We start from the raw sequence: 27,636 nt of genomic DNA on the forward strand, positions 1-27,636 counted from the left end.
ATATGACAGAGAACTACAGGAAATTCAAGGTAGCTTGGATTTCATCTGCGTATGGAGAAGTAGTGAAATATGGGATATGAAATCAGAGAGTGAAGAGCTTTGTAGGTGGGACTAATAAATCTGGAATTTTTCTTGGAAGCAATGAGAAGACATTGAAGAATCCAAAGCAGGGAGTGACATGGTCAGATCTGCCTGTATGAACGATGGTTTGGAAGACAGGTGATACTAGAGAGAAGGACACCAGATAGGAGGGGCTGGCACAGCAGTCCAGGTGAGAGATGTTTATGGGTGACGTGAAGGCAGTGAGGGTGAAGAGGTGACAGACTGGGGAAATACCTAGGAGGAAGCTTGACAAGACCCGAGGAATGATGATACAAAAAGCAAAACCTCTTCAGAAATGAAACAATATTAAAAACATGCATTTGGAAAATACAAATAACAGCCCCAGTCCTCCCTTCCTTTGTGTTCCCATTGTCCTCTGAGATCTGAGTATCTGCTGAGTATGAATAAAAGAAGAAAAGCCAGAGGGCAGATATGGTCAGACTTCTCTAATTCAGATACCACTAACTTGAAATCTGCAACCACATAGACAGACTGTCTGTGACTCCTATGGAGTAAGAATTTCAACCTACTTTCTTCCTCTGTGTCTTTTCAAGTTTTTAGGATTCCAGTAACGGGAATCCAATCTAAAAGCAGTGGCTTCTTCCAATCAACGCTTGAAGTGCAGTAGATAGCCGAATATATGGTGGTATCTGAGGGGCACCCAATACATGTCCCCCACCCAGGGGCCATAAGGCCTGAGATCCAATCATTAGAGATTCGTTCCTTTAGGAGAGGCTTTGGTCCCTCGGCATTTCTCTTTTTCAAGGCATTGATTCCTAGGATGGGTAGGACATTTAGTCATTATAAACCCAGTGTTTTTTGGTTGCACACACTGCCTTTGGCTTTGACAGAAGGAATCAAGGTAGAATAAGAGGGCTATGTAGGCACCTATAGAGGAAAGTTATGCAGAAGGGAAGACTGAGGGATATAGAGGATGACAAATCTTGCCAAGGAATAGCCCCGAAAGCACTCAAGAAGCTAAGACACTTAAAGAATTCCTCCCACTTCAGGTTCCAGCAAATCACACTTGTATACTATTGTATCTTAAGGAACTTCTGTGTCTTATGTTTATGATATGCTACTGGCTAGTCAAGGCCTATGGTGACACCCAGTCTTTTCATAGACCTCATATTGCTTATGACCCATTATAATCTCTAACGCCATTAATCTGTACAGAAGACTATAAACGCATTGTCTGAAGCTATTTTCTAACTCCAACCTTTCATTCACTCAATCATTCCAAATCATGGAGATTTAACTGTATTTGCAGAATGTTAATCAATTAAGTCACAAGTGGCTGGAGAGTGAGACTCAGAGACTCTGACCTCAAAGAGTCTCATTTATGGCTCAGGATGGTAAATAAGAGATGCTTGTGAGTAGTTGATTATAGAGGTTAGAGCAGTGAACTAAAAAATAAAAGAAACAAAACAAAACTTTAAATTACTTACTTCACTTGTTTGGAGAATCGTGAACTTTGGCAGTTTAGTCTTTATACTGGCTGCACTGGGTTTTCCATCCAAGAGGGATCCGAATGACAGATTCCCAAAGCTGTTCTCGAATTCAATGGAAGGTTTCAGTGTTGGAGAGATGTCCGGTGCCTGGTCCTGGCCATCCATGGGTCTGACATATGCGGTTGGTTTTTGCTGTCCCATGCTTGTTTTGCAGTAAAGCCCAGCTGGGAAGTTTTGAATTGAAAGGCCACTGCTGGGAGCCAATAAAGACGAAGCAAGTAGGGGAGACCCAGGAGCATGCACCGTAAATTCAGATTCTTCTGGTGAATTGGATTGAAAGATTTCTTTAAATGTATCCCCTCCACTGGACTTGAAATTACTGTCTTCCTTGGCTGATGGGTTTGACCCTTCAACTGCTCCAACTTGAGGCTCTTCAGCAGGGTAGACAAAGAAATCTTCCAGTCTGGCCTGGGGCTGGTCCTGCGTTTTGTTTGGCTGGCTACTGCCCTGGCTGGCTGGTATGATGCTAGCATTATGACTATCTCGTGGCCAGTCGGGTTTCGATTTCCTATTGCCGTGTATTAGTGTCGAATTCAGTATCACGACGGAAGGTGGAGGCATTGGTGCTGAGGAGTGAGTGTTGTTATCCTGGTGAGGCGGGATCATTCGGTTCTTTTGTTCTGGAAAAAAGCTTGGTTCGTTTTTGTTGATGGGAGTCTGGGGCACAGAATTCTTTGGGATTCCCACTAGGTGATTCTGATTAGAATGGTTAATTAACAAATCCTTCATTTCATCATAGTTTCCCAGTGTGTTCTGGACTCGGTTGGCAAGTGCATCACCTTTGTTTGTCTAAAATAACAAAAAGATGGGGGTAGGAGGAGAGAGAATGAATAGGTTTGCGTTTCCTAACATTAATGCTTCAAACAGATGTTTTAAGTAGACTTAGCATATAGGGTTCTTTAAAATTCGTAGGCTGCTACATAATTTCATACTTTTCTTGTGCTATGTAAGGAAAAAAAATCAATAACACTATTGAAACAGCCCCTTGGAATAAGCTGTGTGATTAACATTTGTATACTCCCTGGCCTGTCCTTAAACACGCTCATTGGGAGAAAGTTTTAAATTATGTCATTTGTGAATTTTATTAGCAAGATAACTTATTTTAGGTCAGATGAGCTGAACTGTTATATTCTACATTAAGATTAACAATTTATGCTTACTGATCATTGGAATTATAAAGGGATGTCTGACTTCTAGCTGTTCTTGACACGTCAGCCCTTTGCACTGCATTATGTCATTAAAAAGGCTTAGCCCATTGGATAAGGAAGTCAGTTAAAGTGTGCTATCATGACTATTTTCCATTTAGAAAAGGCATGAGATTAAACAACGTCTATTTGAGTTAACTTATGACTAAAGCAAATCTAATTCTTTTTCATCAAAGGACTATAAATTACTGGTGTCTGCCTACATAGTCTGGGGGCAACGGAGTTTACATATTGATGATTCATATTCATTTACTTTGAAATGGTGCAACTGTTCATCAACAGTGATTCAAGCTCTCCTGTGTCTTTTCAATGCTTTAGAAAAATTTATTCAAGAATTTAAACTGTTGCTTAAATCGATCAAACATGGTCAGATTTTCAAAGTGATGCTGGCAACTAGATCATTCCAATGACAACCAACATATCAGCTATGCCATCCTTTGTAGAATATTCTCATCTTATTAACATGCCTGTGATTGTTTTTAAAAATTAAATTCCTGCATGTTTTTCTGTAATATAGAAAGCACAGCTTTTAAAACTAAAAAATGGTGGAGAGCTATATACTTGGAAAAGACTCTGATGAAAACTCAGCTTTTCAACTTCAAAAATTACTTTTTATAATTCTCTTTACCTGCTAAAGATGTCATGAAAACAAGCCATTGACTTCAGAATGGCAAAGGACTTCCTTGTGCATAGCACTATCCTGGCTTAAGATTTTATAATGAAATAAGGCTACTGGCATCCATGGAGCCATGTGGCAGCAAGGCCACTAGACAGGGAATACAGCACCCTATGTATCCTTTACGTCCCAGCAGCCGTAGGCATGCTCTCCATGCACAGGGGAGGAGGTAACAGCCTTCCTGTTGGCATAACCTCCACTAAAGATACATGTTTAACATCTAAGATTTCTCACATGCCCTTAACACAGCCCAGTCTCCTGGCATACACAGAGTGTACCTATCCAAGTCTGGTATCTCAGTCTAAACCTACGTTGTATGGCTGTGTGCTGTTCTCTGTATGTGAAGATGGGAGAGTGTGCAAATGAATGAAGAGTGAAGTGCCAAAAATGGATGAAATTGCCCAGGGAAAGAAAATGTAGAATGAGAAGATTGGGCTCAGGAGAGAACCCTGGCGAACATTAAACTTTAAGAGACTAGGAGAAGAGGATACCCAAGAAGGAACAACCAGAGAAGGATTCAAACTGGAGACCTTGGCATGACCCCCATATACTTTATACAGTATTCAGTTTGTATCATGTGTTAAATCATTGCAGACATTTCCAAAGATGAGGGCATTCAGGGGTATATGACTTGAAAGATTTTTTTTTTAAGTATGCCAAATATATGCAAAGGGTGGTCTGTGGGGGATGGGCAACTTTAGTAATCAAATAAATACATGTCAATTTAGTTTTATTATCCTCAAGAACATCCTATATCACATTACAAGCAACTTTGGTGCTGAAGTAGTGATTAAACAATTAACATTCTATATAATCCTCAGCTGAATAATCGCTCCATTTTCAGAAGTATATTTGAAAGGCACATTTAATAAAGATGGGTAGCAATCACTTTTATTCCCAAAAGGCCCTAGGTTTGTCAGTTTTAATGGCAGAAATTACTTTTGAGCTAAGGCAAGAATAAACTCTTTGTATATAGCATCCCCTCTTCAGCAGAGTTGAACAATGAACCATTCGGGCAGCAGCCAAAACCAGTCTCTCTATTCAGTCCCTAAATTCAGAACAAAGAGATTTCATTGAGCTGAAAGCCCAGTGAGAATTCGATGCAAGGGGTTATTCTGGCCCTTCAAACAATTTACCTCTAGGGTCAGATGATTGCCTAATGAACACGAATATTTGGCTACCTTCAAGGATCTGACCCAACGAGGGGAAACAACACCATTTCATTTTCTATTTTAAATGCCTTCATTTTACATTGTCTCATTCAATGAGTTAGGATATGCTTCTTCCCATCAGACAGAGAATTCTATAACCTATGAGTTTTTCCTTTGGGCTTTAGCTATCAGGAAAGTCAAAGTTCAATTTATTGAACTTTCTTTGGAAGTGTACTTGACTTTCATCAAAAGTTCATTGAACTGTCATTGAAACAGAGTTCTACAGAATCGGAACCTTATCCCACAATGTCACAGAGACTAACACAATACCTCAAAGTAGTAACACACTCTGTCTAAGCCAATCTCCTCAGGACTCAAGAACATCTAGGCCCATTTGCTTGCAAGCAAGCTAACCACATCCCTGTTCCTATTCAGCAGTAAATGGAAGGGGCATGCTCATCATTACTTCGATGGAGAGAATCTTGGTTAGGTTTTAATGTCTCTTCATTTATGTCTACTGTTATAATGATCTGGGTTTATGATACATGCTTAGATTATTTTTCCATCTCTAGGTTTTTAAATATGCTAGAAATTAGAAGTTCTAAATGGGCAAATGTCTAAAACTGTGTCTACATGAGTAAATTTAGAGGAAAATTGAAACTTGTCTAAATAAGTCTAGAAAATCAACCTTCTGCTATATAGAGTATAGTACAGTTATGATTTCTTTTCTTGAATGGAACTATGAGCTCTTAAAGGTCAGAGACCACTTTATTTATTCATCTTTCTATCTTCAAGTCTTACCACCATGTATGGTGCATATTAGGTACTCAATAAATTGTTGCTGAATTGAACAGAATCAAATTATAATTCATATCCTGCCTATATAGAAATAAAAGATTTGCAATGGCTGTTTGTAAAAGGTACACACATAGGAGAGCAGAAGTCAAGCAAAGTTGGTTACTATGACTGAACATTAAGTTGAACTTTGAGCTTCTTGGTAGATAAGGCAACAAGGGAAAGCTCACAGCTTACAGAATGCTCTTTGTCTGATGGAAGGAAGCATAGCCTAATTCATTAAATGAGACAAATGATTACTGGACACTAAAATGTGAAAAAGGAATTCCTCCCATTGATTCCATTACAAGGAACTTTGAACAATAAAACAATTTCCCAGCACCAATTTTACAGACAGTGCAAAGATGTTCTTCATGTGGCTTTTCCTTAGGATGACTAAAAAGCAAGAGCATTGCACTAAAGTGTAATCAGAGAAGCCATGTATGCATGTGACATTAGAGGGCTCGGCTAATAGCTCCAAGTGTGGGGCTTTCCTGTGCACTAATGTCATAGGAATGGAGCTGGGATAATCTGGACAAATGGAGGGATGTCAACTTCTTTAGACTAGTTTCCTCACAGAGGAACTGTCTCAGAGGGACTTGTTATTGGAATTGCATAGACAGTTCAAGGTTGAGTTCATGGGCGATGTTTTCTGTGATGCTCATTGAAGCGAGATCCATATGCTTTGCATAACAGATTTGCTGTGCTACAAATAAGAATTACCATCATCATTCTTAAGACACATACTGGTACATTCAAAATACCCATAAGGCAAGGTTAGGCATGGAGGACACACAAACACATGGCCTTAAGAAGTCCATCATTTGACAATGTCCAATAATTAACGGTACAGTCAGAATTGCCAGAATCAAGTCTCCGCCTTCCCACCATTGGAGGTGGGGAAGCGTCAACCAGTTTTTAAATTTCCCAAGGTATAGATATGAGATCCACTGGATAGAAAACCTAACGAGGCCTGAAATACATTTATGTCCAGCTACCCAATGTACTCTCATGCACTATAGCAACTCTTGATTCGCACTAAAGGTTCTTTTTCACCCTTCAGAGTCTTAGTAATCCTATTGAGGAGCAAAGTATTCTGGGCGGTCTTGATTGAACATTATAAAAATGGCAAAAATGAAATCTAGCCATTTCAATCAATTATAGGCTTCTTTCAATTTGGCCAATTCTTTACTTTCCTTCTAGATAATTGGTTGATTCCTTAAAGGTAACCTCTCCAGCCATTATTTTCTAAGTAATCACAATTGCTCCATCATCAAGGAAAAGCATTTTGCAAGTATTTTCAGGCATAAATTGCATGTCTGGTTTGTGGCTCACGACTAACAGCGCTCATTCATTTAAGCTTTTTGCCTCTCATTACTTCAGGAAATGCAAAGTTGCCTCAGTTTGCTTCTAATGCTATCTACAAATCAGTAGTATAATTTCATTGCAAGACTAATGTGCTAGAAGGCTATTGTACCATAGTACTTCTTTCTAATAAGGGTGGCAAAATAACTTACGTTTTGAGGTTCATTTTTTCCTTTTATTTCATTATAGCTAATGTATATGATTTAGTAAGTCTTTTTTTTTCTAATTCTAATATTTTTAGTTAATCTCTCTAAGCTGTAGGTTGCTCTTTATTTCTTTAATTATAATAACAATAATACCTTGAATTTGTACAGCACTTTACAGATTTCAAGGCAAGAGTTCCCGAATTGTTTGATTTGATCTGGCTTCTACCCGCCCTGACCTAAATGGCCTTGGGAAGGTCATTTGACCCTCTGTGTCTCAGTTTCCTCATTCTTGCTGAGCTGTGAAAAACTATAAGTTTGTTCTTATTATTATCAGTCATTATTTCTACCATTGGGTATTATTATTGACTTCAGAGAGGAGGAAACTATAGGTCAGAGAAATGTAGTTTCTTCCCCAAAGTCACATGGGAGGTAAGCTTATCAGGATCTTTTGACTTCTTGCTGGAAGCTATAAACAGCTTCCTGTTATGGATACAGGATCACACAGAACTGGGTCCACATTCATCACTTACATGGATAAGAAGCTTCAGAGAAGCCAGTACTTCTCTCAAATTCCTCATGGGAAACATGGGGGAGATGCCTACTTCAGTCGTTATAAGGACCGAACCAGCACATATATAAAGCTCCATCACAGCACCTGACACACAGCATAGACAGTTCAAGGTGCCTGGTACATCCCAGTTCCTCATCCTTCCCAATTTTTCCACACTAACCCAGACACGCCACAGTTTTCAAGCGCCTTTAAAGACATCCTTTTCAACAGCATAGCACAAACTCAGATTTGAAAGGTGTATGCGACAAAGCATCCACACGGAGAAGTGACCCACCAACCAACTCTAGGAGTGGTTACCACTCCTTCTATTCTAGGAGTGGTAGAGGCAAAGCAAGTAAAGGAAAGACATGGAACACACAAGATCATCATTTCTTCTTTCTGCCAAGAAAAGGCGGTGGGTCCTGGGGATTGGTGTTCATTGGCTAGTTTATTACCACTGACACTGTTGGACAAGTGATCAAGCCATGTTTTAGGCTTTAGGGTGGCAAGAAGTTTCCTGCAAGTCTTGATCCACCACCGGGAATTTCGATTTTTAATTTAATATGCATCCCCAGCACAACCCTAAGGAAGAGTTGTGGTGTGCCTTCATCTCTCTCAGTAGATCATTGGCCAGCTCTAGAACTGCATTGCCGAGGGCATGTCAAGCTACTCCAAACGTGTCCACACCAGTCCAAATGCAGGGAGCTTTTGGAGGTGCAAATCAATTATAGTATCATAATATGGGGGAAAGGAGAGGCGTACTCTCCAAGGATCACCCAAGGAACCCTGAACATGGACGTAGCACAAAATGGCAGCTGATCATCAAAGCAATGGTAAAACAAAGAGAATTACTAGGTCATCAACTGTTCACATCATTCCTTTCCTTCATAGTCTTAACTCAAGGACAAAGGTTCTTCCTCACCAGGAAGCATAAACGCAGCAGGCTACTAGTTATATAACAGGCCTGGCCCTGCACTTGGCTAATGTTCCCATCTGTGTCTCTACCTGATTCACCCTTGACATATCAAGACAGATGGCTTTTGAGAATTTCTGACAATGTTGATAAAAGATTTTTTAATTGCTACTCGAAAATACACTGCTTACATCTAAAAATAACTATGTATCTATATATCAGTCCTTGTCAACAAAAAATAGCATTTACCTTAAAAGTACAAGACCATTAATTGAACAGGACTGGAAATTATAAATGAGAAATAAACCAAGGATTCTACGCTTCATAATAGTGTTGAGTATGAATAGATATTGAAATTTTAGAAATGAGCCCTTGGAGTAAAGCTCATTTTTTCTAACCTATCCAAGAAAAAGATGTGAAACTCATCTGGCTGTACCTTTCTCTCAAGAAGGGGTGAGGTATCTATCATCCTTTGACTTCTCTTCCATTTTCTGGAGGAAATGGAAGCCATGACTTCTTGCCTTGCCCCAATCTTCCTTCCACTCTTCTACTTTGTTCTCGTCCCAATAATTCCATTCCCATCTTCCTTCCCATGGCTTATCACTCTTCACATGCTCTTGATTTTGTATTTTCTCATCTCCTCTGGGATCTTGCTCTACTTCCCCTCAGCTCTTTCTCCTGTATCTTCACCCTCTCTTTCTCCATTGACATTGGTTCCTTCTCATCAATCTCTAAACATGTTCGAGTTTCTTTCACTTTAAAAAAGCTTCCTTCCATATAATTTCTCCCCTTGCATTCTAATTTAGCTTTCTTTCTTCCTCCATTCAAACAAAATCTCTCTGCAAGATCAAGTCCACATTCACTGCCTCTCTTTATTTTACTACTTCTCATTTACCCTGGCAGTTTGGCTTCCCACAATGACCACCACCATCAGCAAATAAAACAACTCTCCCCGAAGTCACTAATTACCCCTTAACTGTCAAATCCAACAGTCACTTTCCATCCTAGATCTATCTGACACATGTAACTAGTAAATCTCTTTTGCATAAATCCCTTTTTCCTTTGATTTCTATTAAATGATTCTCTCCTAGTGCTCTTTCTACTTCTCTGATCATTCACTGCTTTTTAGTTTCCTTTCCTGGTCTCTGCTTTTACCACCTATTTTACCCCTTAAATGTTCCTACTCACCAAGATTTTCTGTCCTTCTTACTCAGTAATCTGACTCAGTGATAATATCCATTCTCACTGCTTCCATTGCTACCATACAGTAACAGCTCACTTTCTTTCTCTTAACCATTCTCATTAGCTCCAGATCCATATATCCAATGCCTACTGGATCTCTCTCCCTTGATGTCCCACTGGCATCCCAAATTTAACATGCTCAAAACAGAATTAATTAATTTTTTCTCTACAAGCACCAACCCTGCTCTGCTCCTGAACAACCTGTTAATACCACCATCCTCTCAAGTCAAAAGGATGGAAATCATTCATTCTTATCTCACACTCCCCACATCCAATCAGATGCCCAGTCCCATCATCTCAACTTCCTTGTTCTACCTTAAATCCTGCCTGCCGTTAGCCAGCTACAACACCTTCCTTATCTGCTTCTAGTTTACCTTCCCTCTGACCCTTTCTCCACACTTTCAACATTATCTTTTTAAATTCTTTGTCTATCTCGGCCATGCCCTGACTTAAAAACTTGCAATAATTTCTTTTTATGTACAGAATCGTTCGAAACTCCTTGGTATGGGTTACAAAGGCTTCACTTATCTTTCCCCCGTCTATCTCTCTAGCAGTGACCAAGCAGTCATGCCCTCACTCATTCAGGATGATCTCTGCAACTGAACAAGGAATTCCTGAAGGCAAGGAGCATATCCTATTCCCCTTTGTAAACTAGTCTAAGATGAGATTAGCACATAGTGGACCTTCAATAAATGCTTGTTAAACTAATAATATCTCTAAATACACACATTCAAAGGTAATATACAAATGAACTCAATTGAGACAGAAAAATTGCTTTTTTAAGAATTATACTATTATTGAGAAATTGAAAACCAGTAGTTCAGGTGACCTAAGTCTCTTTATTGGACTTATCAAACTTGCAAACAACTGAGTGTCTCGATGAAGAGCTGCTTAGTTATTCCGAACAAGGCAGCAGAACTCTGTTCTCACTAGTCACCAATTCAAACAACTGACTCTCTATCCCAAAGTAGTATTTGTGCCTATGTGGTCCTCAGTAAGAATTTTTCTTTTCCAGAAGTCACTGTCCCCTAAGTGGTGCTCTTCTAAAATCACAACTCTTTAAAATAGTCTCTATTTTTGTTTTACCTCTTACATAGTTTTTGTTTCATTACAGAAAATTACATTGCTATGAAATTTCAATAAAAACCAACCAGCTGCCAGCAATTTACCAAGATCCTTCCCCCAGCCTCCATCCGAAATAGAGAGTTCAGAGGACGTCTTTGCAAAACCAATACTTGTAGACATAGCAACATGATCATTATTGGAGCTACATACTAGCCAGAATACCACTAGGAAATCACCCTAGCTATGCTACCTGCCTTGGTTGAGGCAGCCTCCTAATCCATGATTATTAACCACCAGGGAAAAATGATTGGTTTTCCCTTTCTCCTAGAATGGAAATTTCCAAAAAGCACTCAACCCACTGAACAGCTGCTAACAAACTAAAATGGAAAAGGAAAGCAGGGGCCTTGCAATGGATGGCACTTATTGGGAGGAGAAATAGGCATATCCATTGGCATTCTGATGAAGTCTTCAGGAGATGCCTTGCTGATCATCAAAGTGGGAGAAAGTGTCAAGAGGACATTCCTTGCTGTAGGAAGTGCTGGGCAGGAAAGAACTCCTCAGAGACAGGAAGTCTCCCGAGTCCCTTTCAAATCTTACTGTGCTCACCAGAGAAGACAGATTCTGTCTCTGAAGACTTCCTCAGACACTTGCAATTGCCCCCAGTGCAGTGTATGTGTATATACTTCATTCGTAAAATAGATTCTCCTGGTAATGATTTTGGTGCTTTAAAAATAGATTAAATATTGACTGATGGGTTCAAAACTGTAACAAGCAACCATTTCCCAGAAAGATAAATGACATACATATTCAGCTACCTTGTAGGGCTCCCCAAAAAGATCAAAGCCCGAAGAAAAGAGATCATCTTCTTGCTGGACTTCTTGATTCCTCCGCTCCCATTCCCTTTTTTTAAGCGCACTACGGTCCTGTTCATAGTGACTGATATGAAAGGAAAAAGACAAAAGGAGAAATAGGTTAATTAGTCATGTAAGTCATTGAGATCTCCCTTGTTATCAATAAGAAAAAAAATACAAGTCAAGGCTACCCACACTGATACTGCACAGAGAGCAGAGGATCCTTTTCTTTATTCCCAGTGGGTTTCACATCCTGACCAGTTCTTCAGAATACAGAAGAAACAGAAAATCACTTATTACAATTTGTATGTATGGCCATCTAAGCATAGCCAAATCATCTTGCCTTGCCCTTGCTTGATTACTACAGGCAATTTCAGACTCCCCCATATCAGTCCACTGTAGAGAAAGGTACTGAATTCAAATTCGAATACAACATCATGTTGTCAACTGCATCGGGCTCAGAATTCACAGAAGTCACGAAATCCTAAGGAATGACCAAATATGCTGTCGCAGATAAACTGGAATTCTGTCCTGAGCCCATAGTTAAAGTTAGCCTGTTGTAATGAAATCACAGGAGAGTTTAAGGACATTTTTGGAAGTCCACAAAAAAATAAATCACTCACCTGGAACTAACATAAAATAATAGCGAATGTCAACTGTAATTGAAAAATCAATAAAGGAGGGGAAAGGTGAAGGGGAATGAGAGGTTCAAAATTTCAGGTATAAAACAAATGAGTCATCGGGAATATAGTTGATAATACTGTGATAGTGCTGTATGGTGTCGGATGGTTTGCTGGACTTATGGCGATCACATCTTTAGGTATATAAATGTCAAATAACTATGGTGTACACCTGAAACTAACACAGTATTGTGTGTTGGCTATATTGTAATAAAAATCCTTAAAAATTTTAAAATTAAATTAAAATACAAATCACTCAATCACTCACACTCGTTTTGGTTGCTGTTGTTGTTTTGGTCTTCTCACAGTTTGCATCATGGATGACAAAGCCTTTTTTAGAAACTTTTCCCAAAGAAGGGGGTCTGGCTTTAATAACAAACTATTAACGATGAAAGGAAATATCAAAAGCCTTGAATGACTTTAACACACAAATGGTTTACAAACACGTGTAACTCTGGCACTCATAGCATTTCAGGCTTTCCCATTGGAAGATCAACACAAAGCTTCCAGACGGTATCTAAGATATATTTGGGGCCTTTGGGTTTTATAGAATGGAATGCTTTCTTTTTAGAACAATTATTTTCTTCATCATGCAAGACTACACATATTAAACTGTCATCTGTAAGTCTTACAGCAGTAGATTTTATTTTGTTCATTGGTTTTTCTCCCCCTGCTTTTGATTGTAATCTTACCCAAAGCGAGTACATATATGCTGAGCAGACTTAAATTATATGAATGTACGTAAAATGCCTAGCAGGTGTTATATAAATGTTGCTTCCCTTCACCATGTTAATACTGCTATATTAAGACTTAATTAGATAATTGACATGCAAATGAACATAATAGCTAAAGAAATTATGAGAGATATACTGATATAATAGTACAGTTGACAGGTTTTGAGTACATCCTAAACCTACTGCCTATCAGTGGTAGCCCAGTTTGCTCATGACTATCATAACTTTAATTTACAAAGTAAGAGCACAGAGCATGAAATTTCCATGGCACCATAACTAGATATCAATATACATGAAGAGGAAGATGCCAGTCCTCTTAGTCATCCACCTTTCTCCAGAGAAATCCTTGAACTGACAAATCCAAAGCCACTTGGATAGTCTCATCTTCTGGATATACAACACTTCATTTCTCCATTTTAAAAATAGTGGCAATATTTATAGGATGTTTAAATATACATTATGCTTTCATAACGTGAACAATGCCAGAAAGATGCCAAGTCCAGATATTGGAAGTCGGCCTATCGTTGGTCGTCTCAAATGCCATCCACAGGTATTATGTTTGCTAGCATCCTCTCTTATTTCTGTTTGCAAGTTTAGATCAGAACCCCTGATAGCTGCCATGTGTCACAACGTCTGTGTTGGAAGCTGATGTGGGATCAGCCAGGCATAGTAATATCTTCAGACCACAGGGTGTGGAGCATGAGACTTGACCTCAGCACCACACATTGGCTGTATGTAACCCAAGCCCATCATCAATTTGTCAAAACAAAAGAAAGATAGGGTGTCGGGGGTGGAGGTGGAGGACCAAGTCAAAGCAATATTTAGTCAGGGCGGAAGGAGGGTTTGTTGCAAAGGAGACAGACACAACTTCTTTGCCTTACATAGCAGATGATTCTCAACACAGAACCGAGAGCCAAATTCTCCTGCTTCTGAGAAACACAAGCAAGATGTCAGTTTCCCAGCTATCTGTTCATTCCATGCGCCCGACAGCCCAGAAGACAGTCCCATCGATCATGTTTAATTCCCCCATGAAGAGAACCAAAGTACTTTGGTCTCTTGGCTTTGCAAACTACCTTCCCTCTCCTCTAAGGGAAAGATATAATTAAAACCCCGAAGGCAAAAAGGGAGAAGAAACGGAAAAGTGCTTCAACTTGCATGACAACCCTTCAAGTGGCCAGCAGTCTCAGAACTTTTCGGTGCTTTCGACCTGGAGTTGATCTGTTCCGAGGCTCTTGGCTGCATTTTGCATCAGTTCATTAGCTACCAAATTCCAGACGAAAATCTGAATAGCAGATTGAGTGCGCACATGGGTGTTATCTGTTGCAAGAAAACTGCCTGCTGCATTTTTTAACACATATAACAAAGAACAGTTAATTCTCATATCCCTGGCAAGAATGAATTTAATCTCCATCGAGTTGCACCGCTTTTGGAAGGCAACCAAATCTCTCCAACTTTTTCCTTTTTTGCTCAGCATGGTGTTGTATTGAAAGCTTCACATGGCGAGGTATAATGAGGAATGAACTACATGAGGTTTTCAAAGTGTAGAACATCACGGATTTCTGATTGGAACTAAAATTACTAATTTGAAGCACCAGCTAATTAAAACCACAGCTATGTATTTAGCCTCTTGTTATACCTACTGCAGTTTATAATTATGAAGACCTCTTTATCTACTCAATTAAAAGTTCTTATGATTCAGGCAGGTTGTGTTTGAACCTGTGAACCCTGCAGAGGCCACAGGAAAGCATATGTCTGTCCCCTGATGATCTGATGTACCTTTATACCCCCAGGCTTGTCTTCCAAAGGAAAAAAATAAAAACAGGCTCCACAGTCCATGAAGAAATGCTCAAGCCAGAAATCTGACTTAATCATATTATTTGTCTAAATAATTCAAGTTTATTCACACTGATGAAGATGGGGTGAATTGGTCCCACCAATTTGAAAACCCAGTTATAGTGAGCTCAGCTCGAGGTCTCTCCACTCAGCAAATTAGGATGTTCTTCCAACATCTTTTCTCCCAAATATAACAAATATTATCATGTTATGGTGATATAAAGACCCCTGAACAGTCAAAACTCAATTTACTCTTAATTAACCAAAGGTCTTTGCTTTTTTTCTCTAGAGCCTATCTTTTTGGAATCTCTGCTTTGCTGACATCTGCCCTAGCTGATAGAAAAAGGACAGAAAGCGCAAGTTCCACTTAACCATAGCCATACCTCAGAGATATTGCGGGTTTGGTTCTAGACCACTGCAATAAAGCGGGTATCACAATAAAGCAAGTTGTGATCTTTTTGCTGGTAGAGTGTCTTGCCTTCAATTCGTGAAAAACACAACATCAGTAAAGCACAATAAGGTGAAGTGCAAGCAAATGAGATGGGACTGTATTCTTACTCCAACACAAAGCATGATGCTGAGAAGCTTCCCTCCAGAATGGGGCTTTTATGTCAGCTCTGATTTCAGCTACCTGCCTGTTTGCCTGGCTTCCAGTGACAGAGGAACTGCCCTTGTTAACACAGGAGGAAACAAAGCCCCCCTGAATGGAGAGGAGCTGTCTCAAGCCCTCATCAAGGTAATGGCAAAGGAAGATAGGAACCTGCGTCTCTTCGATCTTCAAGCCCAAGTGATTTCTTCCTGTTTTCTCCTTTTCTCAGATACTCTCCAGTCCTTTTCCTTAAACCTGATCTTGTACACAGGTGACTCCCATTTTCATCATTAGAAGCCACAGGTGCATTCATGGACGATAAAACCAAGGTCATGCATAGCTTCACTGAGATTAAGAAGGTCTCATTATGCCATCTTCATTAGCTCACAGTGGTAGCACGCCCAGGTTGACAATGCAGCCTAGTCTTTCAGAACAGGGACTGTTGGAGCAGGAAGAGATTTTAACAGTCATCGAGTTCTGGTCCCTTCGGATGAGGAAATTGAGCTGAGAAAGGTAATGGGCATCACAGCAGGTTGGTGGCAGAATGAGGAGGCAGGAACCCAAGTCTCCCGGTTTCCAAACTAGTTCTCTTTCTAATGCCCCATGGTTTGTCCCTACTTCCTCCCATGTTTCTATCACACTCAAGAATAAATATTTGTCTCATTTGCACCCCGTTGGTCAACTTTCCTTAGGACTGTATTTTATTAGAAATTGCCAGTAGGGAAAAACTGGAGGAATTTAATTTGGATTCGAGTATAGAAAAACCATTAGTTTCTTCACACCAAAATGTACAGACCCTAAAGGGATTGTAAAAATTAACTACATCTGTGGGGAGAAGCTGAGTGAGGGAGAATAAAAACCAGTTTAAATCCATTCAGTTTGTATATTTTATGAAGTTTAATGATCATTGTTTACTTAATTAGGTTATTTTACAAAGCTAGTTGGGGAAGTATTAAAAAAAATACCAATATTTTAAAATGACAAGTTTGCCTTATAATACTGCTAACTAATACAGATTTATTGTAATGATGTACATGAAGGTAAATAATTCAATCTCACTTGTTTTTCTAATCCAACTGACACTAAAATACCTTTATTGTGGCTACTATCTTCATAAAAGCATAAAAATACATATTTAATCCACCCAACGACAAACAAGCTATAACTCTTTCCTTATGGTTCTACTGAATGAATTTCTGCCTTCTATAAAATTTGTAGATATTTATACTTACTACATCTTCCAGAGTTCCAAGTGGCACCTTTTTTCAATATCTAGATTTACTAACACTGACCTAATCTCTATTAGTTAATAAAGAGAAGCTCTGCTATTCTATATCTTTGAAATCACTCCCAAGTTATATACTTATTTTATCTGCTAATATCCCTGAGCACTTAAATAAGTGCTAAATTTGAAACAGTTTTTAAAAGGTAAAAACGGGCCATAATTATTTGACACGTTAGGAAAAATGCACAAGAACCTTGGATTGGAGATGTGAACATGGCCTTGAAAGGAATTTCTAAAATCAGTAGAACCTCTAAATGATATTTGAAAGCAGGACTTGAAGAGCCCTCTGTATATACCAATCTTTTCAGCACTGACAATGGCTCTTGTTTAAAAGAAAAACAAAGATAGAAACAAAAAGGAAAGAAAACACACAAGACATTTACTCTACACATCTGTCAGCTGCCCAGTTGGCCATGCCAATTTCTTTAGGTCTTGGGGAAATGGGCCAGTGCTTATTCTTAGAGTTCCCTTAAATTCATCTTTTTAAAACAATGAATACACCAATATTCCATAAGTCCTGCCGGGAAATAGGCTTAACATTCTCCTATAGGGGTAACTTGGGGATACCCCAATTCCCTTCAGTTCTGAAAACGGAAGCGAAGATTCAGCTCAGCCACTAACTTTGTCAAATCATCCTCCAGTGAGGTCAGACAGACATTCCAAGAACCAGCCCTCTTGTCTTGTTTCTGTCTCACCTACCCCCTTTCTCTTCTGTTCTCTACACTATTTCTCTTTTTTTTAATTATAACAGCTTTATTGAGATGTAATTCACATACCATTGAACTCACCCATTTAAAGTGTACGATCCCATAGTTCAGTGGTTTTCACTATATTTATTTACAGTTTTGCACATTAATCACCATGATATAATTTCAGAATATTTTCATCATCCCCAAAAGAAGCTGTGTACCCTTTAGTTATCACCCCTTCCCTTAATCCTACCATCCAACCCAGCCCAAAGCAACTCCTAATCTACTTTTTCTCTGAAAGAATCTGGTTATTCTGGATATTTCATATATGTGGAATTATACAATATGGGCTCTTTTTTGTGCCTGACTTCTTTCATTTAGCATGGTTACAAGGTTCATCCACACTGTAGCATGGATCAGTACTTCATTCCTTTGTGTGGCTGAATGATAGTCCATTGTATAGGTATTCCTGGTCCTACATTATACCATGCCTATTGAGCGGGTTCAGTCTTGTGAGTTTATATTTCTTTAACTGGGGTTCTCTATTTCTCTCATTAGACTTTTTACTCCTTAAGGGAAAGGTCTGTGGATTCTAAGTCACATACAGTAATGTCAAATGCTGACATTGGGAGGAAGACCTTAAAAAACTGGCTTAGGATGAAGACAAAATTATTTTGACTAGCCTACCAAACAGCCCAATTGATGTAATACCTCTAACAAATACCAAACACTCACTCTGCAAAGATAATTGAATACATCTAGGAATTGTAAAAACCTAGTAAAAACTTAACCTGACAGCAACCAATAAACAGGTTCTGCTGTTTCTAAAGAATTTTGCAGTGTGTCCAGAAATGACAGTATCCAGAATCCGATCTGGGCTGGGGCTCTCTTACTTACAAGGTGCTTGAACATTTATAAATTGCTTTATGTTTCTAAGCCTCGGTTTCCTTATTTGCAAAATAGAAATAATCTTCCTCTTCCCTCTCCATGCAGTTGGTGTAAAGATGAAATATGATAGTGCATACAGCTGCTAATGGCTTCTCACATTAATAGGTGAGCTTGTCGTCACCCTGATCATGCCATACCTTCATCTCACAAACCTTTACTGCACATGTGCTCCTCAGCAAAAGCTGGCCAATTAGCAAGACAGGCATTATTCTTTTCATTTAAGGATGGAAAACTCAGGCTCAGAAAAATGTTCCAGCCTATGAGAGCTGTGTCCTGGATTCCTAACCCAGAGCTCTTTCAAAAAGCCTGAGATCCTACTATAGGACCTGTGGATGCCCAAGAAATTTACATACAGATTTCACAAGTTCTCTTTACTCCACAAAAATTATGGCCAAAATTTATTACTACTGAGACTTAAAGTCTTTTTTAATAACAGACTAGGGTAAAGTATATTTCATTAGATAGCCTCTGAAAATTTCTCTCTATAGACTCAAAAATGACCTATGAGATAGAGGCACCAAATTGGTCAATACATGGTCTTCATTCGCAAATGAATACTGACATGAGGTTTAAAGTAATAACTTTGTAATGTAAATGATTTCTAAATATTACCAGTCTTCTATAACCTGGTTCGCAAGTTTGGCTACACCTGAGAATCACCCAGGGAAGATTTTATAGATCCCCACGCCCTGGGTCACGTGCCACATCGAGTTCATTGGAATCTCCTTGGGAGGGGAGTCCCAGGCACCCAATATAAACAACTTCTGATCTTCACACATGATAGAATCATTCACATATAAACTTCTCTTTATTAGATCCATTTGGGCATACTGAAACCTGATGGACTTAACATGAAGATAAATCAAGAACCAGGCCCCGTTAGAGAACAGATGTATTTTATTATGCAGAAATCTACATTGCTGATATATGTCGGCAGAAATGTCTTAAAGGTAAAAAAAACAGTTATTAGAAGAATAGACTTGTCATGCAGAAGAATAACAGCAATAACGCTAATAGCTACTCTCTGTTGATTCGTTGCCCCATGCTAGGCACAACAACATGAGGCAGTTTTGATGATCTTATTTAATCCTTATGAAAACTCTGATGACGTACTCTCATCCTTCCTTTGCAGATGAAGAAACTGAGGCACACAAGACCCAGACAGGTTAACATGCCAGCATCACACAATTAGTAAGCGGTGCAAGCAGAACAGCTGCTGAGGCTGCCAGAATCCAGAGCCCCTTATCTTAGCCAGAAAGAAGATTCTAGCAGGTAGAAGAGAAGGGACATACACACATTTAAGCTTTGCTCACACAACAGACATGGTGCCATAGACCCAGGGGGAATGCCTAAAATCTGAACTCCATGCAGAATCTCTCAGCTTATAAGGGATTTTTGGAGCAAGGTATATAGATCCTTCTCAGAACAGTGAGCGCAGGTAGGCACTCAAATGGATATTGATTATCAACAATATTATAAGAGTGCGCTCAAATTCCATTTTTTATAGGATTCCATTTTAATGGAAATGCCACTTTTTTATTGAATGACCATAACTCTGGCAACTCAAAAGTTCCCATCTGCTTGCAGTAGTAGTCGGTGTATCAATAACTTTCTAGAAACCTGTTAAAATGTACTTCAAAAGTGGTCTTACCAGTGAAATTAAATTCTTTTGTCCTTGCACAATATAACTGTTGACTAAGAGAAGTGGTCCAGTATCCCTGACTGCTTGAGTCTCCCCAACGAGTGATACTTCCATCCTCTCCTAGGCTGCTCAGAAGGCATAGCTATCCCTTTACAACCATGCACCTTTATCTCCCTCATCCTCGTTTCAAGCATCCCCTCCTCTTCCAGACTCAGTACCCCAGTATGAGAAGACTCCACTACACAATACACATCTAAGTGTCCCTGAGTTTCTTTTCTGCTTTTGTAACATTTTCTTAAGTTTAGTGTCTGATTTCCATTTTTATAGAAAACCATTGAAAAATAACTCTAGTTCAGACCTACTCATTAAAAATGAGACTTCGCTAGCATTCCCTCTGGCTCATTGACCCACTGGTAATACAAACCAATGACTTATAAGCACCTGACATTCAATGTGGCCAAACCAAGAGAGCCGCAAACAACTGCATGACTTAGAAGCTTCAAAAATACTTCCTGAAGACTAGCAAGGAACCAAAATGGATACCACAAGCTGAGAAAATGGACAATCAGAGAGTGAATATAGTAAATATATATTTATGACTTTCGAATCAGTTTAAAAATTAAAACTATAAAAAAATAAAAATGATGTAAAGTGTTCTCGCTTTCACTCTTATCGGCATATGCCCTGTTTCCCACTGCCAATCAGAGGAAACAGTTTTTATTATTTTCTTGCTTATTTTTCAGTGTTCCTTCATGCATTCTTCAGTGTTGAACTGAAATTATGTCATTTATAATTCTCTCTTTAAAATCATCAGTCAACGCTAATGCTCAGCTTTAAAGAGCTGTTAGATCTAAACTTTCACCTACTTCAAGGAGATGTAAGCTTTCATAATCAGAAATGGTTCCATGAAGCCACTTGAGAAGAAGTGGTGACGGGCTTTGAGTATTCACAGTGGCTCAAGTGGACTTTGCAGTTGGTTTGAATTCTGCCTTGTGATAGGCATGGTGCACCTCCTGCCTGCTCCTTGCCTTGGCCCTCTGCTCCTGGTGATCCCATGTCCAGCCTCAATCTATCCTGGCTCCATCTCACATGCCATGTCCCCAGATCCATATCTGTTGCTTCTGCAGCTAGCCTACACAGAAACGATTCTGTCTTTCAAATTAGGAAAAAAAGCTGCCCAAAGTATTTCCTCTCTATGCTCATTAAATATCAGGAATTCTTTTCCAAGTCAAAGCCTTAATATAACCCGGCTTCTCATAAATGACACTTTTAAAAGGTGTTTTATTTTCAGTTAGCTATAAGCAAGACAATTTTAATAACAACTTAATTTAAAACAATATTTTCTCAGAAATCATATTTTTACTTACTTTTAAACTAAGGAAATTAATGCCCTTAATGAGCAGTTTATAATTGACAGTTCTAAGCTGACTCTGTTTTCATGTCTCACCAAACCCTTTGATCTTCATATATTCACTAATTTTTACCCGGGCAAATTCTAGCCCCTAAAGGCTTACCCTTTGGACTCCTGCATCTCCATGGCACACTCACTCCACAAAGCAACTGAACATGAGATCAAGATGGCAGCAAGGAATCACCAGGCACATCTTGCTCCTTCTGTCACCCTCTGCATACTCTCCTGGGGCCAGGCTTGTTTTCTCATGAGTCACCACATGTCACCTGGGCCAAGTGTTATGACTTCCTCCTCAGTTATGCCTCTTCCTCTTGCCCTGATAAGGTGCCTGGCAAGGTGCCCACCCCTGTTATGAGCTGGAATGTGTCTCCTCAAAATTCACATGGGGAAGTCCTGATCCATCCCACCCCAATACCTCAGAATATGGCCTTATTTTGTGGGGTTGCTGTGGTTGGAATTAGTTGAGATGAGGTCATACTGGAGTAGGGTGGGTCCCAAATCCAATATAACTGGTAATCTTACAAAACAGGTAAATTTGAACACAGAGAGACACGGGGAGAATGCTAAGGGAAGATAAAGGCAGAGATCGGGGTTATGCTGCTACAAAGCAACGAATGCCAATAGTGGCCAGCAAACCACCGGAAGCTCAGAGACAGGCCCGAAATAGAGTGACCCTCAAAGCCCTCAGAAGGAACCAACCCTGGTGACACCTTGATTTCAGACTTCCAGCTTCCACAACTGAAACAATAAATCTCTGTGGTTTAAACTTCTCAGTTTGTGGTAGCTTATTATGGCAGACCTAGAAAAATACTGCACTCCTAGACTGCATTCGGAGCCAGTTCCCAAAGCAAATGCTGGGCCTCATCACAGTGAACGTGGATAATCAAGACCTTAGCAATTATCTCTTTCACTCCAAATTACACGTTATCTGTTCCTCTCCCTTCTACCCCGGCGTAACTCTCCTTTAGTTCTCCAGCCCATCCTTCTTTCCCCGTTTCCTGCACTGTCTGAGAGAACTGTGAGTGTTAAATGAAAGTGTCACCAGAGAGGAATAACGCATTTCTGTTTCCCATTTATCTGGCAAAATGCCAAGCTCAGTGTTCGGCTTTCAATAAATATTTTTTGACTGACTGAATGAACAAATGATGGGGAAACATATTTTTTTCTGCCCGAGTTCAGTGACAAATGTTGACAAAGATATTAATTAATATATTAATTAATTTGTCTATTTAATTAACAAACATTTACTGGGTGCATACGTCACACCAGGCACCATGTTTGGTGCTGAGAAAAAAATAAGATACAGTGCGAGCCTTTGAGAAATTCACAGCCCAGAAGGGAAGGGAAGTCCACTCCAAAATAATCACAGTACAGGGTAACACACGCTATGACTATGGAAATGATGTACTGTGGGAACGTCCTTGGGTTGGTGTAGGATGGGAAGCCAAATCAGACACATGTGTTCCAGCTGGGCCTTGAGCAATGGAAGAACTCGCATTTTGCATATCAGCCTGTTCAAGTACATGCTATCTAAGTGGCACTAAAGTTGACCCCATGAGACAAACATGGACGACTGAACAGGAGACTAAAAGTGCAGCCAAGCTCAGTCCTTCGGATTGTTTCTCCACGTTTGGCCACTGGTGGGAAAAAAGCAAAATTTTCTGCTTTTGTGGAAGCCAGAAAATGAGTTTGGTCTTCACAAATGCTTGTATTCAAGGGTAAAACCCTAATTGCACTTGTGATACTAAGTGAGAGGAAGAGCCTTACAGAAAGAAATGGATGACTGAGATAAGCATGTGAATGGTGAGCTCATAAAGAATAGATGAGATTTCAAAGGAAAGCATTTATTGTTTCCTGTATTATAGCACATTGTCTCGCGATATGATTAGTTATCAGTCTCAGTTATCCAAAACTGGTATGAAATAAAGCGTTTACGCAGTTATGCTTCATTGATGTCAGCTAGGGGAGCATGAAAATCTCCATGAAGGTGGGTAATTGATGTGCAAATCAGAGCTCAATCACTCTGTAATAGAAATGGTCCCACTGAAAATATGCTTGTTGAACACAATCACGTAGAAGCCAGAGGGAGGGAAGGAGGGAGGGAGGGAAAAGATAGAAGGTTTATTTATTAAAAATGATAAAAACTGGCAATTTGTGCAATTTTCTCTTCAACAGAGGGCTGCTATCAGAAATGCTTGCAAGTTGGAACCAATATATCCAGATAATTTCCATCTTTTTAAGTGATCTGTCTCTATTTTATTTAACTGCTTGGGGACTTTGTTATGGATGTTTAAAAAGCAAATTAAAACAACACGTTCATCTTTCGAAACATGACACATGTTAATGACATCAGTGATAGTAATTTGGTTAACAATGCATATTGTAGGTATGCTTGCTATTATTATTAAAATCCTCTGTCACCTTGCATTTCCTATCTGAAGAACAGTGAATAAAAATGGACATCACCTTGCAATTTAATATTTCATACTTTCAAACAAAAATAACTTATTGTTGATCAAAGAGCACTTCCTATTTCTATCATCATTATGACCGTTATCATGAGAGTCACTTAAGGTGCTATGATAGTGTTTGGTGGCAGATTTTTCTTCTCTTCTACCACCCTCACTGAATAAGGAGAAAATTTTCTATAAGAAAGACTGCCACAGTAGGTTTAATAGCCAACATTCCTGTCAATTAATATTGGCAGGAAAAGGAAAGTGCTAGCTTTTATCTTTCCCAGATCTTATGAAAAGAATGATTGAGCCAATATGAGAGGCAGGTTTATCCCAGGAATCTCGAGTGGATCCAATGCATTTATTTACCCACCGATGCAAAATTCATTCTTCAGTCTTGGTACAGTGTCTATACACACTCCCTTACAGATATGATAAGGATGTTACGTACGTATGGCAGCACAGAGCAAAGGCACTGGTACAGATGTGCTCTGCTGTGGAGTTGAGGGACCTCTGCTAACCTAAGGTCACCAGTTCAGCAGCCTTTCTTTCAAAAGTATCAGTGTGCTGATTGCTTATCTCACATCTAGCTTGGGCTTTAACCCAAATGTTCTCACCTTGACAAAGTGCCTGCAGAAAGTGGACTTGCAATGTGTGGGTGGTTAAGGGGAGAGAAATTGGGGGTCGACTGAGGAGAGCTTAGCTTTATCTGTAGTGGTGTAATTTTTTGAAGGTGAGTAGATTCATATATTATCACTGCCACTGCAAACTAAATAAATAACTGAATCTGGTACATAACAGAATTTTAAAATTTTGCTTCTCTTTTGAAAAGCTACAGACGCTTACACTCACATGGGACATTTCATTTCACAAAGCACTTACACAAGTACGCTCTTATGTGAGACTTGCAACAACCCTGAGAAATACATGGGACAGGCACTTAACCTCCCATTTCACAGATGAAGACACCGAGACCGAGAAGGGCTAATGCCTGATGCTCACACTGTCACTCAGCTAATGAGAGGCAGAACCAGATATGAAGGCAAGTTGTCTGCATCCAGGAGTGCTTTTCTCTTCTACTATACCATCCTGTGCTCTAACTGTGAAGTGTTTCTAATTCTATCCTTCTAGAACATGGGAAGAGTTGCTAAATGTTAGAGCAAAGGGCACTGTTTTAAGTTTTTTTTTTAAATAGTGTTCTATGGGTTATACTTATTAACAGAGTACCTAATAGTCCACAAACATGATTTTTTTTTTAGAAAATAATGAAATGAAGGAACATATACAAGATGGGCTTTTGAGAGGAAGAGAGCATGTAGTAGAAAGGCCTCAGAGAGAGATTCTGCCACTTAAAGATGTGTGACCTTGAGCAAGTCATAGGCCACTCTGAGCCTCAGTCCCCGCCGTCACCACATTCAACATCGCCGCCACAGCCTTCTAAAGAACCTCTTATCTGAAGGAGCACACGGTATAGGAAGAGGAGGAGAGAAATTGTAATGGTATTATCTAAAACTCCACTGTATGACTTGGTACCCACTAGCCAAGCCGAGCACTTGCGAAGTGGCTCGTCTGAACTGAAACCTGCTCTAAGTATAAAACATACATCAGATTCCAAAGATTTAGTATGACACACTGTTAAATACAGTATTTACAATTTCATACAGATTGCACAATGAAACGATATTAGGCAGACACTGAGTTAAATAAAATATTATGAAAATTTATTTTACCTGTTTCTTTTCATTTTTTCACTAGAAAATTTAAACTTACATATGTGGCTTATGTGTTTCTGGCTTATATTTCTAAAAAGTGTGATTTTCTAGGTTAACCCACTTAGCTTAAACAATATTGGTTTCAATTCTCTGGCTCAGGACAATAAGAGACTTTGCGCCCTTGGGTTCGTTGTAACAGTCTAACCTCTGTGGTCGTCTTTTATTATCTCCCCTTCTCTATTCTCATTTGTTCCCTCAATCTCATTTTCATTTAGACCTTGGGCACATATGCCAGTGTTTATTTTCATGGCTGCTGTATTGTCTAATTGGTGCATTGTTGATCAATAATATGTGAGGTGTTGAGTTCTGTTTGTGTAATATGTTTAATATGCTTCTGCCCAATGCACCATATGGAGGCACTGCACTACACTGTACATTACGAGCGTATTAATGCTAAGACTCAACTGAGTGTCACTCGTGCATAGTAAACTGGTAAAACAAAATTACACTAAGTAGTTACTGAACACTGTGGTCACTAATATCTTTAATGAACATCACGAACACTGTGCTAATGTGTGGGAGCCAGCAGTGCCCTTCTCTGAAATATCAAGAGAGCCTAAGCACTATTCCAGGCTTAATGTAAATTTCATTTTACAAGATGAAGGCATTTCTTAGGCACAGAAGCCAAAGAGAATAAATAATAGAGTGGAACTTTATCTACCAGTAACTCTGTCTTCAAATCTAAACTCTGTACAGTTCTGAAGCCTTTTATGCCTGTTTTGTTTCCAAGGTGCTCGTAATAGCTGGGAAGAATTCTGATTAGCATAAGCCAGCAGCAGTTTCTACCTGTTTCACATACATTTCACACATTACTTTTCGAACTCCTCAGTTTAATGATATTTTCTTGAAAAAGTGCTAGCCAATCTGTGCCAAAATTAAACTGTGTCTTTTAATATAAAACAGTCATTGATTAACACATAGTGTTCAAGCCAGATGAATCAGCAGCCTGCAAGGATGAAGCATTTTCTTACAGTAACATGCCTTTCGAATATGCTGATGGAGGCATTAATTTGTTGATGGGCACCGCAATGCACAAGAGCATAAGGCCTACACTCTACAGCACTCCAGTCTTGCTCCTGAGCACACAGTGTGCTCAACAAGAATGTAGTCAAATGAACAATTCGCTATGATTAGTTTAGTTTCATTTGTTAATTACAGATCCAACAAGAACTGAATGCCGAAGCTTTTCAAGTATCAGATACCCATTGATCCATAGCCCCCTACATGCTCAAGTAATATTGGAAGTCTAATAAAATTCATTGTTACTTAGAGCACTGATTGGTTAGAGGAATTATACTCCAATAAATGATGACGCTGTCATTGAATCTGCCTATAATTGCTTCCATTCATCGTAATGTATGCTCTAATGCAAACTGGAAAGAAAGGAGATGATCAACTTTAAGCTTCAGCTGTTTCAGATTCCACAGTGTGTCCCTAAGTTAATGGATGTTGAATATTATGCTGATATATATGCTATGTTGCACTTGATGGCCACTAAGATATATAGATAGATAGATAGACAGACAGATAGATAAATAGATAGATAGATAGATAGATAGATAGATAGATAGATAGATAGATAGATAGATAGATAGATAGATAGATAGACACTCATACATATTGCATGCATGTAGATTTCACAGAGCTCTATAAGCGAATAGATAGATAGATAGATAGATAGATAGATAGATAGACACTCATACATATTGCATGCATGTAGATTTCACAGAGCTCTATAAGCGATGACCACCCAGCAGGCTTGCCTGCCTTCCATGGAAGCAGATGGGATGACTCTGCCAAGACTGGACTGGGTACAGAATCCTCAGCAATGGTGGGTCCTCTAGTGCTCTGTCCCCCACCCTTTAAGATAAATGCAATATTCATTTCCCTCTGCAGTGGCTCTACCTTGAGCTCAGTGATATACAGAAAAACTGCCCAGATGTTTGTGACTCATCTTCCTTGTTATTTTCTTGAGGAATCCTCATCTGA

The 27,636-nt window shown here is 39.3% G+C and overlaps 1 protein-coding gene across 1 annotated transcript in view; it reads right to left on the minus strand.

Annotated features, from left to right (window-relative positions):
- AFF2 (AF4/FMR2 family member 2) overlaps window positions 1-27,636 on the minus strand; it is a 452,816-nt gene that overhangs the window by 298,557 nt on the left and 126,623 nt on the right. Inside the window, exons 2-3 of the mRNA XM_025047899.1 lie at window positions 11,576-11,696; window positions 1,551-2,402 (exon numbers count right to left, since the gene is read on the minus strand). Coding sequence (XP_024903667.1) covers window positions 1,551-2,402; window positions 11,576-11,696 — 973 coding nt within the window. The remainder of the gene's footprint in view (window positions 1-1,550; window positions 2,403-11,575; window positions 11,697-27,636) is intronic.

The sequence above is a fragment of the Pteropus alecto genome, unplaced genomic scaffold (genome assembly GCF_000325575.1).
Source record: "Pteropus alecto unplaced genomic scaffold, ASM32557v1 scaffold275, whole genome shotgun sequence".
NCBI classification, from domain to species: domain Eukaryota; kingdom Metazoa; phylum Chordata; class Mammalia; order Chiroptera; family Pteropodidae; genus Pteropus; species Pteropus alecto.